The 13174-nt window shown below is 40.2% G+C and overlaps 1 protein-coding gene across 28 annotated transcripts in view; it reads left to right on the top strand.

Annotated features, from left to right (window-relative positions):
• The window catches only part of CAMK2G (calcium/calmodulin dependent protein kinase II gamma), a 255718-nt gene that overhangs the window by 213934 nt on the left and 28610 nt on the right, over positions 1 to 13174 (top strand). For all 28 annotated transcript variants that reach the window (XM_072931541.1, XM_072931542.1, XM_072931544.1 and 25 more), the window contains 3 exons: positions 2240 to 2362; positions 4578 to 4661; positions 5299 to 5341. In XM_072931541.1, the coding sequence (XP_072787642.1) occupies positions 2240 to 2362; positions 4578 to 4661; positions 5299 to 5341 (250 nt within the window). The remainder of the gene's footprint in view (positions 1 to 2239; positions 2363 to 4577; positions 4662 to 5298; positions 5342 to 13174) is intronic.

Below are 13174 nucleotides of genomic sequence, written 5' to 3' on the forward strand. Positions count from 1 at the left end.
CTAATAAAAATATGGGGATGTATTCTGTAGAATAGTAGCTTAAATTATGGTCCTTTACTCCTCTGTGCTATAGTCTATGGAAAGCATGGTGTCCAGTGAGAAGACTGAATGCTGGGGGACCATTGGAGGGCTGGCTTTGTGCTGGGGATCAGCATGGTGGATTGGGTTGGAGGCTCTGGTAAAAAGCCAAGCAGATCATGGAACACTTCTTAGAGCACGGCAAAACTGAGGTATAAAAAGTGCCTGAAAGAGGAATAGCAAGGAGGTTAGTACTGAGGGAAGCAAAGGTGAATTAAAATGTAATTTGAGTACACAGCTTTAATGTTTGACATAAATTCTTCCATGTAAGGAGAGGCTTGAGAGGATAGAAGGAACTCCTGGAAATCCTAGCTCAAAGCCTGTGGGCATGAATATCAAGAGGAAGTTGGGAAGTTCTTTTTGTAGGCTGTCTTGTGGTTTGTATTAAACAAAAATAAAACCCCAAAAGGTGAGGGGTCTGCTGGACTCCTTCTGCTGGTTACCTTCCAGCTTCAGTGCTTGAGACCATGAGAGCAGCTGTACTGGTGAGAACAAAAAGTCTGCCTTTGTCCTGGCTTTGTGGGTTTCCTGAGTGAAAGCAAAGTGATGACTTTGTACTTGATAGCCTGGAATGGACTTGTGTTTTTCGCTTGCCTTGCTGCCCCTCCAGTTTTTGTGTTGGTTGTTCTTATTTGAAGCATTTTTTGCACTAATTATATCAATGGGGATTTTCAAAGCACTTCAGGGATTAAATACCTCTGTAAGTCATGAAGAGTGAAGTGCCTGATTCCTCCTTGCCTATCTGTTGTTTTTGAATTCTTATCTATAGTGAACAATTTCAGTAGATTTTTCCCTCATTTTGCCTGATAGAAAACTGCTTCATTTTACTGATGCACCTGTCCCTGGTGTCCTTACCTGGCACCAAGGGGCCTGTATGCACAGGACCAGTCTGTTGTTCTCAGAGAAGAAGTGGCAACTGTGAAAACAGTGATTTAAAAAAAAAAAAAATTATTTTTTTACTTTGTGCTGTTGGGTAGGAGTTTTGCAAGACATTACCACGAATACTTCAGAGTTCAGGTGTGGGAAAAGTGTCCTTGCTTGAAACTTCAGTATCATGATTTTTGAGTATCCTCTTGCAATATTTGCAGAACAAATTGTATAATGCCTTAATAATGCCTGCGAATGCAGAAAGGAGATTATATGCAAATCAAATACAGCAGGTGTATTGTTATGACCCAGCTGAGTAAAGCTATAAAAAAGCATGAGAAAAAATGATGGAATAAACTTTTTCTAAATTATGTAATACTGTAAGGAAATGTTTTCAAGATAAATCTATTTTTTTTCTCCCACTTAAAGACAGGGAGCTTTACCCCAACAGCATATTTGTGTTCTGAAGTTCACCTATATTTGTACAGTAGATTCATAGGATTTAATCACAGCATGCTGTCATCCATACCACAGGCAAGCCTTTAAGGGATGGTGCAAGTAACTCATCTTTATCATCACTGGAATTATAGCAGAAAGCAGTTACCCCTCATGGATGATGAGCAGCTGAAATACATAAAATTATTTTGTTTTCATGCGTCTGTATTCCAATCCACTTGTCCATCTCTCCTGCCCCCCCGCCCCGGTAAAGATCTTGGTAGGGTAGGTGGTTGCTAACAACTTGCTGCCGGGTTGCTACGCCCAAGTGACTGGTATTGTTCCAGGATATTGTGTTTTATAGTGGGAAAAGTGTACCTGATGGGATGTTCCCTGTTAGTGGATTTTGCTTTCATACAGTTTTGCTGTTGTTAACTGTTTGTGATTTTCCATAAGCTGTTAGAGCTTTTAGCATGCTGGAGAAAGAGACAAGTGGGGTAAAGAAAGATAGTGCCTGTGTTTTCTATGTAAGAACTCAGAAAGATCTGTGGCTTTACTTTTTTAACTGTTGAGTGTGAAAGAAATTCAAAGGTCTGAGTGATTCCTAAATCTTTACACTCTTAATCTTCTTGCTTATGTCTGGTGAATGGTACAGGTGTGTCCTGCTGTCTGGTACCATTCATTTGCTGGATTCTGGATGATTTTTGTTCAGTTTGAGTTTTCACAAAAATTGGTGGGTTTTGCAGATGTGTTAGCCCTGGTATCAAAAAGGCAAAGGCTGTGTGGCAAGGGAGAATCTCTATTGCTAGTATAAGATATTTCTATTCAGTTCATCATCTGTTCCTTCTTCCTCTTTTAGTTCCCATCACCTGAGTGGGACACTGTGACTCCCGAAGCCAAGAATTTGATCAACCAGATGCTGACAATAAACCCAGCGAAGCGCATCACAGCTGACCAGGCTCTCAAACACCCATGGGTTTGTGTAAGTGTTCTCCTTATTACAGGTTGATTTGTGGTTTGCCTTAAATGGACATGCCAGGAAGACTTGAAGGACCCAGTATATTTCAAATATTTCAGATTTTTTTTTTATACTGATCTTCAACAAGCCTACTTTGTCATGCTGTGGTGCTTTTATTGCCACAGTAGTAAAAAAATTTTCCTTATTTTAGAATTTTGTCCAGTGTCCACAGTTTCTGTTTTTTCCCCCCACATTATTTCCAATCCATAGCATCCTAAAATGTCAGATGGAATCTGGCGTCAGTCAAAAATGTTAGGACTATTTTGTTCTTCATCTCTGCTTCAGTTTATGGCATAGAATCTTGGCAATATTTGGGATATTTCTGCTATGCTGCAGCTTAACTGGCTGCAAACTTGAAATCAGAAAAAAAATCTTTTGCTGTTCTCTCTGTGTAGTTTTTGCTTTGCCAGACCTCACACATAAGTATTTTTCATCTTTTACAAAGTTGGCAAGGAAATCCCAGAACAAGCTGGGTGTAGGGGAGGGCAGCAGTGATGCACTTTTATCTCTGCAGGATGAAATAGTTTGACCTAAGTCTTACCAGATGCTCTGGTAATACCACATCATACTTCTGAGATGGGTCTAGTGTGCTCCTTTGCTCATTTGTTCTTGAGAAGCTGTGGTGGTGGTGTCCTTATACCACAAATCAACAGATAGCAATTTAAAGTTAATTATGTGAATATCTGTCTAACAGGAGTGTCTGCTGTAAAATTATGCAAGTTCCTTGGAAGTCAAAACTTCACACTAGCTGAGACTGCATCTCTTTTTTTTTCTTCTCCTTGCATGCTTATAATCAAGTTTCTGTGTTTTAAACTTTCCTCCCAATGCCTGTACCCAAAGTTGTATTTTGATAGCCCACTCCCTGTGGCAACTTTCCTTCTCTGAGCTAGGGAGAGTCTGATTTCACTTCCCAGCCATGTCAGCCTCTTGCTGAAACTGCCTCCTGTCCAGTCTCCCGTTTCCCTTTGCTTTGCAGTCACTGTGTGCACAACATATGTTTTTTTCTGGATATGAATGACTCCTCTAAAGTAAATGTTGTAGGAAATCTAAAAAAGTTTATCTGAGACACGAGTGTCTTAGCATCACTGAACTTCTGAAGTATGTGTCCTGATTCTTGTGAGCACACATTGGACAACTGGATATCACTGTCTCTCCATAAGAGGCTGGAAGAACAGTGACCACCAGAGTTGTTTGAGGCCACTTTGGCTACATTCTCCCCACACAGTGCCGTATGTACTGCAATAGGTGACCAGCTTTGACAATAGGATCAAAGCGGAGACTTCCCATGAAAGTAGCTGAATTTACAGTTCTTTTGGGTGTTGCAGAATTTTTTCCAAGCAAGAGAAAGTTAGTGGAGACTTTGTTCACACTTATCTGCCAGGTTAGAAATTCCCCCACTATCCTTGTAAAGGGAATTCAGGCTTGTGGCTCTATGGAAGAGCAACAGCTACTTTGGCATTAGTCACTGGCTTCCTCATGTGCTCTAAATGCTTGGCAGTAACAGTCTCTGATTTCCTCTTGTGGTCTTAATGGCTGCAACACTTCTGGGAAGTTGTCTTTTTGGAGCTGATGTCATCTCAGTCTGCTGTGGATGACAGATGTGAATTACTGCACAGAGATTATGCTCATTTTTTTTCCTTTGGTACAATAGAAATACATGATCTTTTCTCTTATATGATAAGAATCTGTTTCTGCAATACTGATACAAAGATGCCAAGGCCTCTGCTAGTCAACTTCTTACATTCAGGGGGTTGCCATGTCCAGGCTGCTGCTCACAAGTATTTCCTTACTGCTTGAAATTTCCCTTTCAAGCTAATGTAGCCCAGGTCTTTTCTGTAGTGCCTCTAACTCAGTTCCCAATGGGTATGCTTATTCGTTTGGCTTCGTCTTCATACTGTCTTAAATCTTGTGTGTGCCTGAAAGTCAGGGACACACTGATTCTCACCTTTACCTCAGTCATAAATTTCTTGGGTGCAGTCCTGTCATAGCCCATCTTGATTTAATGTGTCTTGGTGGAAGTTCACAGGTTATGAACCAGTTGCAGTGCTTTGCATCCATGCAGTGGTGAGAGGCTTGGCCATGTCAGCCTGAATGTGTGGATTGTGTGTAAGTGAAATGAACTTCCCTGGCTGATTTGGTAGGGGTATGTTCTTGATTTTCTGCTGTTCCTGTTTTTCAGCAACGATCCACTGTTGCATCAATGATGCACAGGCAGGAGACTGTGGAATGCTTGAGAAAGTTCAATGCTAGAAGGAAGCTAAAGGTAAGTGCATCTTAATTTGCTTTAGGTTTGATTTTAGTTCTCTGAATTTGAGGTTAGTGTCTTCCTAGCAGCAATACTTTTTTTCATGACTAGCAGTGTTAGAGGAGTGATCCTTCAGTACAGGGCACTGAAGTAGTGTACTGAGGAGCTGAGTGGTTTTGTTCTCCAAACTCTAACCTTCCATGCCTCTTCTGCTACATATTCACCCCTTCTACTTTCTGCCAGTGAGTTGAAATAGAGCAGGTAGTTCTGGGACTTTTATTTCTGAACACTCTGCACCTTCCAGTACTAGTAGTACCAGTTGCCTGCAGCTGGGGCAAAGCCTCTGGCCTATGCAAAAGCAGCTCTCTGCTGTGTGAAATCTAGGAAGCAGCTATGTGTTTAATTCTTAGTGCCATTTCAGATTTCCTAGGCTATCCTTCCTGGCATCTAGCTGCTGCTCTAGAAAGGCAGGATTGCAGATGGTCCCATGTCGAGCCTAAGAGCCACACGTGGGAATCCTGGATACACTGGGGTTCTTCAGGGTACCAGTGGTAATCTTCTGCATTGGTTACTGATGCATTGTGTCCTGCATGGGTCAGCCCAGCCCCTTTCTCACGTGGCACCTTCTGTTATCCCTGCTTTGTCTTCCCCACAGGGTGCAATCCTCACGACGATGCTTGTGTCTCGGAATTTTTCAGGTAAGTCCTCAGTGTTCCCATCCTTCCTTGGTTTTGTTTTGTGTGAGTAAGCTGCAGAATATTTAAACCATTTTGGGGTCAAGTAAGAGGGGAGGAAACGTGGTTTCAGTTTATCATAGATTAATGGTGGTCACTTTGCCTCAGCTGGTGACCAGTATGAAATAGGAAATTATTTGTTTGGAGAGGAGCACATGGTATTGTAGTCTGGTACAAAATAGAAGTAAAGTCAGCTTCCACAATCATCTCATGATATTTTATTAGGAAATTACTTGTGAGAAATTCTAGCTCATATCATTAGCTTTCCCATCATAAACCAGGAGTGAAGAACTCTTATTAGGTAGGGGTGTTTCCTTCAGACCTGAGGCAGGGACAGGGAAGTAATATTGGTGAGAATAGGGACAGGAGCTATTTGGGTATTATATTACTTTGACTCATCAAAAATGGGTCTGAAGTGTCTGGCTATTAGTTTTCCTTCTTGGAGTCTCAGAAGTGGTTTTCATCCTTTTAAATTTAATAGCTGGTAGTCTGGCTCCCCCCCAACTGCATTACGTAGTGCATTTACTGAAAATGCAAATCTCAACATGTAAATCCATGCTTTTTGGAAGATTATTGTCTTGGCTCAGCACACCTAGGTGACGCAGTCTTATCTGTGCTCATTTTCATTTGGGTGGAAAACCTTTATTTGTAAGTGCTTTTGGTTTATGGGATCTTTGTTTTCTTTACCCTCTTTGTAATTTTCTTTCTCTTTTAAAAGAGCAGTCATTGAACACATGAGTCAGATTTTTATTGCACCTGACTACAACTGCTTTCAAGTGGAGCTCTGCTATATGGATTATGTGATGAGGGAAGTGTATTAATTTCACCTGGCCATTTACTAACAGTGGATACCAATACTTATATTCTGGATATTGTTACAATAAAGTTGTAATTGGAATGAAAACCTCTGTGAAATGATCATCCTAGCACACAAAGTGCACATTTGTGCATACATTCTTCTGTGAACTCAAGGTAGTGTTTTTAACCTTCTGTATGGTGATGTTAAAAAAAAAATTATGTGAAACTATGCTACAATTAAGGGCCAGCCCTCACCAACACCCAAACTTTTTTTTTCCTTGGTTCTTGCTTTCACGTTAGACCTGTGCCAATTTGTCAGCATTACTTGTGGCTACAATTTATTTTTATTACATTTCTCATAGTTTGATGTTAAAGAGACAGAGTAATTTATTCATTCATCTGTCCCACTATTGTGCTATTACAGTACTTAAAAAATCTGTACTGTTGTCTGAGATTGATTCTGAAATAACAGTCTGAGGAGCTATGGCACAATGACAAGACTTCCACAGGCCTGTACAGAGCTAAACATTTTCTTGAGCCTTCTGCTGGAGTGAACTGTTTTTGTTCTATTTACACAGCTCATCTTTATTTCACTTAATTGATGCTTCTGAAATAGTCAGGGGCTTTATTTTTTTTTTATTAAACAGAAGATTTAGATTAATTTTTAGTCTGCAAATGTTGTAACTTCTAATGAAGCTGCAAAAGTGCTTAGATAAGAAAATGTCTTACTGGTAAGATTTTGAGTACTTGAAATGCCAGAGAGAAGGGTTCTCCTTAATGGTGTGTGACCTATACATCTCCTTAATCCCTTAGCTAGTACTGAGGAGGAAGAAGCTTGCTCTACTCATTCTTCTCTGTGTCAAGGGCTGAAGCTGCTGAATCCACTTCAGTTAACAGCTGAAGAAAAGGAAATCCTAGGTGGCCCTTAGTGACTGCAGGGTTTGCAGTGTCACTGAGCTCTGCTTTGAATATAAACTGTGATTCCAAGTATGACACACTCAGAGAAACTGTCCAGAGAGAGATGTTGTGAATTTAGATGCAAAGCCTCTGTCAAGAGTAGCAATTCCTTCCATTTTTATGTGTTTTTAGAGGGATGAGATCATCTACTCCTGTTTCCTTTGGAGAACTGTGTGTAATATGAGCTTGACTTTTTAAAATTGTAATTACTTTTTGATTTACTTAGGTTTTCTAGTTGGCTGCAGTCGAAGTAGATACATCTGCTGGAATTAAAGAATAAATGCGTGCTAACTGAAAGTAATCAGTTAGAAAGTTTGTGTGGGAACTTTAGGTAGAGCTCAGACTTTTCTTACCATGACAAACATTTAACTGCTCTTAAAGGGTTCTGCAATAATATTTCTTTCTTTCCCTAGAGCCCTTAAGGAGTTTTTATTTTTCTCTAATTGGGTGACACTATTTTGTGGGTTTTTAAAAATCCCATTCCCAGCAGACAGAGAACTAGATTTATGAAGAGAGAAGCTTCTTCCTGTCTGGAGATGGGATCTCCTAAAAGATTCTTCCATAGGTGTTTTGAATAAAGAGGAAAATGAAGGCTCATGTGACCCCAGTATCAATTAATTAGGCACGATTGTATTATCTGCAGGAAATATGAGAAGACTCCTTTAATCTCACTGTTATTACTATCTCCTGTGTCACATTTTGTCATGTGGAGCTCCTCCTCTGTGTAGGCCTGTGACAAATTCCTAAAGAATCTGGAACAGTACTCTCTCTCTCTTTTTAGCCCATCAAAAATTCTTTTTTTTACAAAGCAAAAAAAAGTTTCTGTTGTTTTTTGAGTAATTTGTTGCATGCTATGTGCTGCTTGCCCCAGGCCCATTAAGTTAAAGGATATCTGGTTGCTTTCCCCAGTTATGATATATTCAGCCATTTAATATTGGCTGTTTGTGGTTCTTTTTAGAAAATTGCATCTCAGGCCAGCTATAGGCTATTTGTTAAAAGCAGGTACAGTTGCACTCCTTTCAGCATAAGTAAGGAAGTTGAAACCTGGTTACAATAAGGGCTTTGTAGCTTCTCTCCACACTCTGGTAGGTGTTAATTCAGATGCAATCTAAATTTTGCTGCAGGATTGTTAGGGTCACACCAAGGTATACACAGGATTACTTGGGTGCTCACCTGGGGCTTCTGATGTTCAGATGATCCAAGCAAGCACTGATGTGATCTGCATTCACTTACAGAATACGGAAGTGCAGCTGGTAAATCAACTGATTACATCATATGCAAGAAACTCCTAAATCATCTTCTGAGAAGTAAATTTATTACTAGAAGAGAGTTGGCAGGGTTTTTATAGATTCCTGCTATATTTAAGGGTGCCTGGACTCATCTATGTAGATAAAACTCTGTAAATAAGCTTGCTATGAACTGAATGAAAGAATGGAAAAAAATGGTTTTCATCTTAGGAGCAGCCATCTTCACAAAATGCTGAGAAGTGTCTTTTCTCCATAAGCTGATTTTTATGCACAACTTACAAGTGGCCTATGTGAAATTCTAAGTACTGCTTTCCTGAGTGGATTGCAGCTGTTAATTTGGGGAGCTGTTCAAGAAGTGTTCACACTGTGAAATTAATTTCTATCACATTCAGTCCTATGTTCAAAATAGATTCTAAGGCAGACATTGCAGGTAATTATGCCTTATGCCTGAAACCTTTTTTTTAATTGATGTTGAGCTTTCTTCTGGGTTGCCACTGCTTGCTCAAGTCAGTTTTGTGAGGGAGCTATTGTGGCAGAGTGTGACAGTAACTGGAATTCATTTCATGTCTCTGCAGATCCTTATTAACACTCCAGTGTGCAGGTTTGAGATTTGTCTAGGTAGGTGAGGTTGAGAGAGGCTGGTAGCAGATTTGAGGAGCTGAGGTCTTTCTAACTAAGTAAAGAAGGCGTGAATATGCCTGTGTATATTTAATGTAACCTCTACAGAGACATTTTTTTAGCTGACTAAAGAGCAAGAAGGAGGAAATAATACAAATACTAAAGTGGTACTGAAATATTTTGCTGTCTTGTTATACCTCCCTTCCAGAAGTGTGAAACTGAATTTTTGCTCTTTTGTGTGTGCACATGTGTGTGTGTGCATGTACATAGATATCTATACTCAGGTAGAAATTTGAGTTATTTTCTTTAAATGAAATGAGAAATATATGTGAAGTTTCTACTGTGTTATGTTAGGTAGATATTGATTCAGGACCAGAAATTTGTATCTCCTGGTAGGAATCCAAAGTATGAAAATATGGAGGGGGAAAATATTATTAAGATATTTGTAGAGCTTTGACTAAATAAGTGTAATATCACTGGAAGCCACATTTCCCAGGCAGAAGATGAAGTTACATTTATTGAAAGATTAAGTTGGTTTTAAGTGTTTTCTCTGTATCTACTAAATCTCTTAAGAAACGGTAAGGGTTTCAGTGAATGGTGCTCAACTGTTTCAGTGTGGACCTGCTGAAGTAGTGGATTTCAGTTAGTAACTTCTATTTGCAACTTCCTAGAGTGATACGAATTTCATTACTGCATTTAGTTGTTTATCACTATAGCCAGAGAGTCTAATTTATCATCAAAAGTGGATGTGGATTATTAAAATAATTTCTTCTGCTTCCTCTCTCTAAAGTTCAGGAAGGCTCTGGGAATACTTTTTATTGTGGTGTTTGTCCTTAATAAATAGATATTCTTGAAGTTATATTGCATTCATGGGCATTGTTTGTGATGGTAGCCAAAAGTGCCTCTTGTGACTGCACACTGACTGTTGGCTCCTTTGCGGTGACCCCAGAAGTGACATCAAGTTAAGAAATAGTTAATATTATTTTCTTTGAACTGAGAATATGAGAATGACAAGCTGCAACTCTGTGTCATAAGTCTGTATTGGTATGATACAATTTTTATTTTATGACGTCTTAGTAAAGTCCAGAATTCTTCAGGTATAAATGCATGTGTTTAGAAGCCAGAACTTGGCTCATTTTTTAGGATAGCATCATAAGTTAATCAGACTTAATAAAATCAGCCTCAGTATTCTTTCTGCATCCTAAAAAAGAATTCTCTGGAAGCTTAACTGAAGTGAGAAATGTAACTGAGTTTTGGCAGCTGAGGACAGGGCAAATCCAGGGACAGGCTGGATGAAGGGTTGCTCTCTCTGGAAGAGGAGTGGGGCTGGCAGTGGGGAAGACACTCTGCGTGACTGTCTTTGGACTGTTTCGTCTTCAGTCCCTCCCTTGGCTCTGGGACATCCAGAGTGTTTATTGCTGATGAGTTCAGCATTAGGGATTTGTGTTTCTGCCAGGAGCATGGTCCAGAGCCCAGGCTGTTTACTACAGCAGCCAGAACTGACAAATGTGGGAAGAGGGAGGGGTATGTGCAGGAGAGGCCTTTTGTGTTTCTCTTCAGCGTTCAATTGAAGAGGGTCTTGTTAAGCCAGGAACAGGATAGTGTTTTTGAGTTACTGGGTTAGCAGCATGTGCTTTCATGTTTCTTTATTCTAGAAGAAATCTTAACTTCTAGAAATTAAGAAAAGAGGGAATTTAATCCCTTTAACACATAGAGGAAATGGGAAAGACAGAAAGAAATAATCCTAGCATCTCACAGCTGGGAAACCGTAGAGCATTGGTACAAGACTGTTTCGGGAACAGTAAAGAATCTGCCTGCGTGTGTCTTTGCATATTTCCCCTCCTGTTGTCTCTCTGCTAATCTGCCTGTCTTCTAAAAGGATTATTGTTACAGGAAGTCTTGTCTGTTGCTTGTGCAAAAATTCCTCTTGCATCCCCCTTTATTTCTGTCTTGTAATTTATACAGGTTGATCTGTAGGTAGACCTGCATGCATCCCTGTTGTCTGAGGTCTCTGAGTCATCTTCATGTGTAAATGCATTTCATGGGCTCTCCAGCTCTCTATAAACACAGTATAATGCATGAACCAAATACACCACAGACACACTTTCTTTCTACAGTACTGGGATGCTGTCAGGCCTGTGGGAGAGCAGTGTGTGCCATGCAGAGGTGCAATCAGGGAAGGAGGCTGGATGGGCAGGCTGCACCAGGGAACATGGATCAACGTTACATAGTGCTGGGCTGCATGGAGGGACTCTCAGCTGAATTTGCTTTCATGTTGTAGAATGGGATTTTAGCTGTTCTTCTGTCCACAAAGACAAATATGAGGTTGTGGGAAAACTGCAGAAAGTGTGAAAAGTGTTGCTTCCCTGCTTGTCTCTGGGATATTCCCAGAACATATGGTGGTACTATTCTGCATCTCTGATGGTGGGGTTTTTTTTCCGCTTCAAGGATGTCCCATTTGGCGTATTTGTTAAGTTGCAGAATCCTTTACTCCTGAAGTGTTGTAAGGCTGTAACAGTTTCTTGTTTTCAGCAGTTGTTGTGTGAAATGCCTTCATCCCTGTATAGTATGAATGCTGGACTCCTTTTGACCCCATAGTCACATTGTTCTCCTTCTCACTTGCATGTAGAATCAAGCTAGCCTTTGTCATGCCTTGAAGGTGGCAAGAACTTACTTGTCTTGCAGTCTTGCAATGCTTTAATATGTGTACACTCATAAAAGAGACTGTTGCAGGGCAGATGAGTTGCTTTGCCCACTTTTGTGTGTGCACATTGGAACACTGTTTTTTGACATATCACATTCAGAAAACCTCTGCATGAGGTTCTTCCAATGTTCTTGGCTTCTGAGAGCTGGAATGAAAATAAAATCATCTAGTAATCTAGCTTTATACTTGCATTAGACAGTAGAATTAGGAAAACAATTCAAAGATTCTAGTAAGCTTATATGGAGTGCCACCTCTTTGTTGGGAGGAGATGCTGTAGTCATTTGCACCAGCTCAGCTAATATTCTGTAGTTAATCCATGTCTGTAGGGTCTTGTAGGGAAGGCAGGGTGGAAAATGTGGTTGACATAAAATTTGAACAGTTGATTAGGTATTGCACAAACCTTTTTTGCTTAATGTTGCTGCTTCTAGAGAGACTGAGCGCTCTGTGCTAGTTGGTCAGTATGTCTTTGGGAATTTCAATAGTCATGTCAGCATTGTCTTAGCACTTGCCTTTTCTCTAGGCCTCATTTTGCTGCACCTAAAACCCAGGTGCCCAGACCCAGAAGCTAGATGCTTAGGAGAGCCATAGCATGTGTTGGTACAGTACAGCTACTTGCATGCTGTTTACAGAAGTTGATACAACTGAATGTATTCTTCATAAGTATACAAGAAATGGTTTGTATCTGATGAAGTTGTAGACGGGATCTTGTTGTTGACAATCATGGTACCACTTTGCTGTAATAGATGAAGCAGCTCCTTCATCACTCCCAGCCAGGCATTTGTTGTGGGCACTCTGTGAGGCCTTATCATTTTCTCAGTTTCATTGGTAGTGCCAGTTGTTCAAGCTGAGCACAGTAGAGTATCTTTATCTCTCATTTAAGAAATTTGGCCTAGTTTCCTGTCTCTTTTGTCATTCTTCCTTTTTTTAACAGTTTTCAGATGCTGCCTTTTATACTTTTTCAGTCCCTTTTAGCTATCCACCTATCCCCAGAGAAACTGTGAATAACAGTAATTAGAAGGCTTCTGTATTATCAGCACCCCCTTTATAAATCACATCTGTTATGTGAATGTCTGCACTTACAGGTGCAGCCTTTATCCTATCGCAAAAATCAGAATCAAAGGCTTCTTTTGCCCCTATAACTGCTGACACTTCTGGGTGGGGTCACAGTGTGTGAGTGGGGGATTGACAGAGAAGCTCTAAATTACCATTTCAGACTTGGTCTTCTTGAGGTGGTGAAAGTGGTATTTTGCCTGAATAGGTGAACAATAGATAGGATAGATGACCCTCTCCTATCAGGATGAATTTGATGAGTGACTTGTCCTGTTTTCTAGGTCTCTTGCTGCTAGAGAGGAATTAGCAGGATGATTGTCCTTCTGAAGTTCGGTGCATTTTTGAGGGAAGTGGTGGGGAAGGAGAGAGAAAGAGAGAGAAGATAGTCTTGAAACCATAATCTGACTTACTTCTGCTTTTCTC

This window comes from Taeniopygia guttata, chromosome 6, assembly GCF_048771995.1.
Source record: "Taeniopygia guttata chromosome 6, bTaeGut7.mat, whole genome shotgun sequence".
Taxonomy (NCBI): Eukaryota; Metazoa; Chordata; class Aves; order Passeriformes; family Estrildidae; genus Taeniopygia; species Taeniopygia guttata.